Here is a 4,422-nt window from a genome sequence, read left to right as displayed (position 1 = left end):
CGAGCGACAGGCCAGTGCTCCCGAGTTTCTGTCTGGAGCTCATCCTGCCTCCCGCGGGCACGGCCCCGGGTGGGGGCGGCGGGGGAGCTGGGGGCGGTGGGCGCCACTGCGCGTCAGCCTCCAGGGAGAAAAGCAGGCCTTGGGAAAGGGGCATACAAAGCAGGGCAGAAGCGGGGAGCGGCCGGCACCCCAGCCCGCCGAGGCGGAAAGGGCCGCTCAGCCGAGGTTCGCTCGACCTGTGGACGGCGCCGGGCGCCGGCCTGCCCTTGGGGGTTTCGGCTCCCCGAGGACACCCACAGGGGCGGCAGGGTTGGAAGAGAATTTACGTGGGGCCTTTGCAAAGCTGCCCAAAACACTGGCGGCGTGTTCGGGGAACATCGGGGAAGGGGGCGTCACCTCTGTCCCGTCCATCCCTCCAACCCCTCATCCTCCTAGGGATGAATGAAAACTGGGCAGAGGACAGGGCAGTGGGCAGTCACCCGCTTTCTTACCACCCACACCTGGCAGCCTCCGACCCTCCGCAAGGCCAGGGCCAGGCCCCGCCAGAGCTCCCAGGCCAGGCGGCCCCAGCTAGCTGGGGGCAAGAGGGAGCGATGTGGGTAGGAGCTGTTAATTAGTCACACTTGCTAATTAATTATTAGCCTGATGGGCAGCTCCAGGGACTGAGGGGGCTGGGCAGACACCCCTCCACAGCCTCCTCCCTGGGGCTCCTGACCCCAGGTCGAGGCTCGGGGGCCCAGAGGGGCCCAGAGGGACTAACGTGCTGCCACACATAGAGCCCCCGCCCTCAGCCCCCTGCAGCCGGGGGCCCAGATCAGACTTTGTCACCTCGCCTGGCTGGGTCACCCCTCCTCACAGGGACAGTGGACACGAGGCCAAGGCCTTTTCTAGACCCCGCTCTGGATCCGGACACTGTCAGACACAGCCGCACAGCAGCCCCCCCTTGTGCCCCGCCCAGCTGTCCTCCACACAGTGGGGACCCCGCCCCAAGCCCACCTGCACCCAGGAGGGCACGGGTCTCCCACTGAGGTGCTTCAGGCACTGCTTTTCAGTAAAGCCAATTGGGGGACCCCCCCCCGGCCTTCCGGTCCTCAGCCTTGGTCCTGGGCCCTGGGAAGCAGTCTGCCCGACTGAACAATGTCCCCAGAAAAGGCAGAGGAGAGAAGGGCCGTGTGGTGGGGGGGTGAAGGAAACCCAGGGCGCCTCCCTCAGGCTGACCACAGGGATCCTCTCGTGACAAATGTGCCCCCTAGCCAGGTCCTGGCCCTCTGGCCCCCTCCCCCTCAGAAGTACACTGACAGGCTGCTCGTCTGGGCCACCGGCGCCCCTCACCCTGGGCCCCCACCTGAGGAGGGGGTGGTGGAGTCGGCCACGGCCGGAGACACACCCAGGCCAGCCTGTGCCCCGGACCCCAGAACCTGCCCCGCCCTGTCCTGCCCTCACCTGCTTCTGCTCTTCAGTCCAGGAGTCCCGGAAGCAGCCCCTGTTCCCAGGTCAGGGGGCCGAGGGGCATCACATGCCACCTTAGGGTCTCCCAGGCCACAGGGCAGCCTCCCGGTGATCTCCCTCCGATCCGGGTCCTGTCGTCCACGCGCGGGTCCCGCCAGAGCCTGGCCCGGTCCCTCCCAGGCTGCTGGCCCAGGAACCAGGTTACTTGTTGTGACTTGAGGCAGAGGGAGGAGCAGGTGAGCTGGTCCCTCCCTGAACAAACCTGCCCCGGCTGCTTCTGGGCCTCTGCACTTCCGGGAGCAGTGGCGAGAGGGGTGCCCGCTGAGGAACCCCACGAGGAGGCAGCGGGGGCCTGTCTTCATGGCCCACGGGGGGCACTAGTGCAGTGGCCAAGCAGTGGGGGGCCCCCGTGCTCTCTGCCCTGCCCCCGCCCTGGCTCCTGCCTCTGATGGCCACTGCCCTCCTGTGCCTCAGTTTCTCCTTCTGGAAATCAAGGCACGCAACCCCCCCAGGAGCAGGGGTAAGGGTCACTGTCCGCGGGGGGCCAGCAAGAAACTTATAGACCGCCAAGGCTAGGTCCTCGGTCCTCCCACACACCAAAACTGACACCAAGGCCTGAGCCCGTCTCTCCCCAGCTAGCTCAGAAACCTCAGGAAGGCAGTGACCCCAACTCCCCGTGGGGAGGCCAGACTGCTCTTGCTTTTTATCCAGACACCTCCCCCCGGGGTCACCGAGGCCGTCACTTCCCTGTATATGATTTCCACCCATCCTTCGGAGCACTGACCTGAACCCCAGTCCTGTCTGGCCCCAGGCCCTGAGCCCACTCCCCCAACTCGAGGGACCAGAGACCAAAATGGCATTTGTTTCCTACAAAAATTAGGCCTTTGGTTCTCCCACCCCGTTGACCCTCAAGCAAACACTGTTGGAATTCAGCCTATTTTACTGGGGGACAAGGCTTAGGCCACCTGTTGCCTGTCCCCAGGGAGCTGAAAAGCAAATGCTGCAGATCTCGCCCTGACCCCCAGACTGCACCCCACCACTGCTCTTTCTCCCCGCTCTCCAACCCTCCCACCAAGGCTCTCCTCCCTGGGACCCCAGAACCTCAACACACCTCCACTCCCCAGAGTGGGGGCCACAGACGCTCCACCAAGCACCTCCTGTGGAGCAGAGCGTGTCACACAGAGAGCCCCCCGCCCCCGCCCCTACACACATACCCAGCTCACCTCCACATTCCTGCACACGCCCTCTTTCCAAACAATGCTAGCCCAGTCTTCCAGGCTGACCATCCCCTTCCCTCCCCAGGCTGAGGCCGAGGGGCCCCAACAGGGGACAGTCCCTCCTGTGGTGAGGGGCCTGCAGCCCTTCCCTCTCCCAGCTCCAGGAAAAACAACAGCCATCCTACAGGCTTGTCACATCCTTCCAATGTCAAAACTGACACCCTCTCTCCACCTTGCCCATGCCCCAGCTCCAGGTCTGGGACGATGGAAGTATCTAGAATCAGCTCACAGCGTATTTTTTGATGCATAAAATAAAATTAACAGAACCACTAAGAGAACCAATTATATTGAAACATGATTCTAAAAACAAACAAACAAAAAATAGTAACATATGTGTTCCTCCATCAACAGCAAACAGGATCTCCCCGCTCGTAATTTCATAGAAGTGACGAGTGTGGACGTTTCAAGGCAGCTACAACTGCAGTGTGATATGGAACTATCTGTGAGTTCTGCTGACCCATGGCTTCTCACCCTCATCGCCCAGGGCAGTGCTGAATTTCTGCTAAAGGTGATGGAAAACAGAGATGTAGGTTTCCCCCCCCCCAGGTACGAGCTGGCTACTCTCTCCAGACGCTTTAATGAGGACCCCGTTAAGAGCCCCACCTTCCGGTAACCCCTATCTCTGAGTTCAAAGGCCCCTTGCTCCCTCAAAATCGCAGGCGGCATTTCCCAACCTAGCAGAATCTGGGGTTTGGAGCAGAACTGGCAAAGCGACTGCTGGAGATCCCCTGGCCCACCGGATCTCACTGTGTGCCAGGCCGTCCAACTCCAAGTGCCAAGGGAAGGTGCGCATTCCAGGGGCTGGCTGGGGATCTGGGGCTCGGTGTCCCACTATCAGCCAGCCCAGGAGGGCAGCGGCCGGATGACCCAACTCCAGACCACCGGCTGGCGAGGACGTGGAGTCTCCCGCATCACATTAGAGTGCTCAGAATCTGCTCTGTAAGCGAAGAACATCTGCGTCTCTCCAGGGTCGTCGCTTCCTAAGGAAAAGCTGCCTTCGGCGCCCCGTCGCCCCCGCGCCCTGTCGCCCCCCGCGCCCCAACACTGTTTTAGGTTCCGTCTGCGTTTCCTCTGGTCCATGAGTGCGAGTTCTTTAAAGCCAGGGCCCGTCCTGCGTCTCCACCCCCCACCCGCACCCAGCACAGTCCAGTCCCAGGCGCCTGGAATTCCACCGAATGAATTAACAATCAGCGGTCAGCGCGCGGCCCGCGGCGCGAACAGCGGGAGGGGAAGGGGCCGGGACCCTCCAGGCGAAGGGGGGGGGGCGACGGCTCCTTGGCCATTTTCCCTCCACACTCTCCTCCCTTCCACTGGGAAAGGTGTTCGCCCCAGCGAGCGGCGGTGGCGTGGCTGGGACGGGGGACCCCGCTAGCCCGGAAGGCGCCCTGGAACCAGACCTCTGGCTTCCCTTAAAAGCCCCTTTGTCCGCTCCACCCTCTCCCCTCCCCCACCGCGCCCTCCGCATCCCGCGGCCCGGACTTTGCTCCTTTTGTTTGGCTGCTTCTGGCTTCTCGGAACCCGGCCGCGGGGTCCACGGCGCGGGCAGGGTCCCGAGAGAAAGGTGGCCGCGGTGGACACAGGCGTTCGGGGTAGAGACTCGGGATGCCCACCCCCCGTGCGAATTCCCCCGTGCCCTGTGGGCCCCCCCTCCGCTGAGGCCGAGAACTGCGGGTGCAGGGGCCGATCCCCCTTCCCC

General features: G+C 63.3%; 1 protein-coding gene across 2 annotated transcripts in view; it reads right to left on the bottom strand.

Annotated features, from left to right (window-relative positions):
* CUNH1orf106 (chromosome unknown C1orf106 homolog) overlaps positions 1–2,522 on the bottom strand; it is an 8,028-nt gene extending 5,506 nt beyond the window's left edge. The window contains exon 1 of one of the 2 annotated variants that reach the window (XM_011367312.2): positions 1,444–2,522. In XM_011367312.2, the coding sequence (XP_011365614.1) occupies positions 1,444–1,811 (368 nt within the window). In that variant the 5' untranslated portion in view covers positions 1,812–2,522. Of the gene's footprint in view, positions 1–500; positions 792–1,443 lie in introns of those variants that run through there. The other variant, XM_023534782.1, reaches the window with a different exon arrangement.
* Between the last annotated feature and the right edge of the window lie 1,900 nt (positions 2,523–4,422).

This window comes from Pteropus vampyrus, unplaced genomic scaffold (assembly GCF_000151845.1).
Source record: "Pteropus vampyrus isolate Shadow unplaced genomic scaffold, Pvam_2.0 Scaffold131, whole genome shotgun sequence".
Classification (NCBI taxonomy): Eukaryota; Metazoa; Chordata; class Mammalia; order Chiroptera; family Pteropodidae; genus Pteropus; species Pteropus vampyrus.
This window is presented reverse-complemented; position numbering and strand designations above follow the sequence as displayed.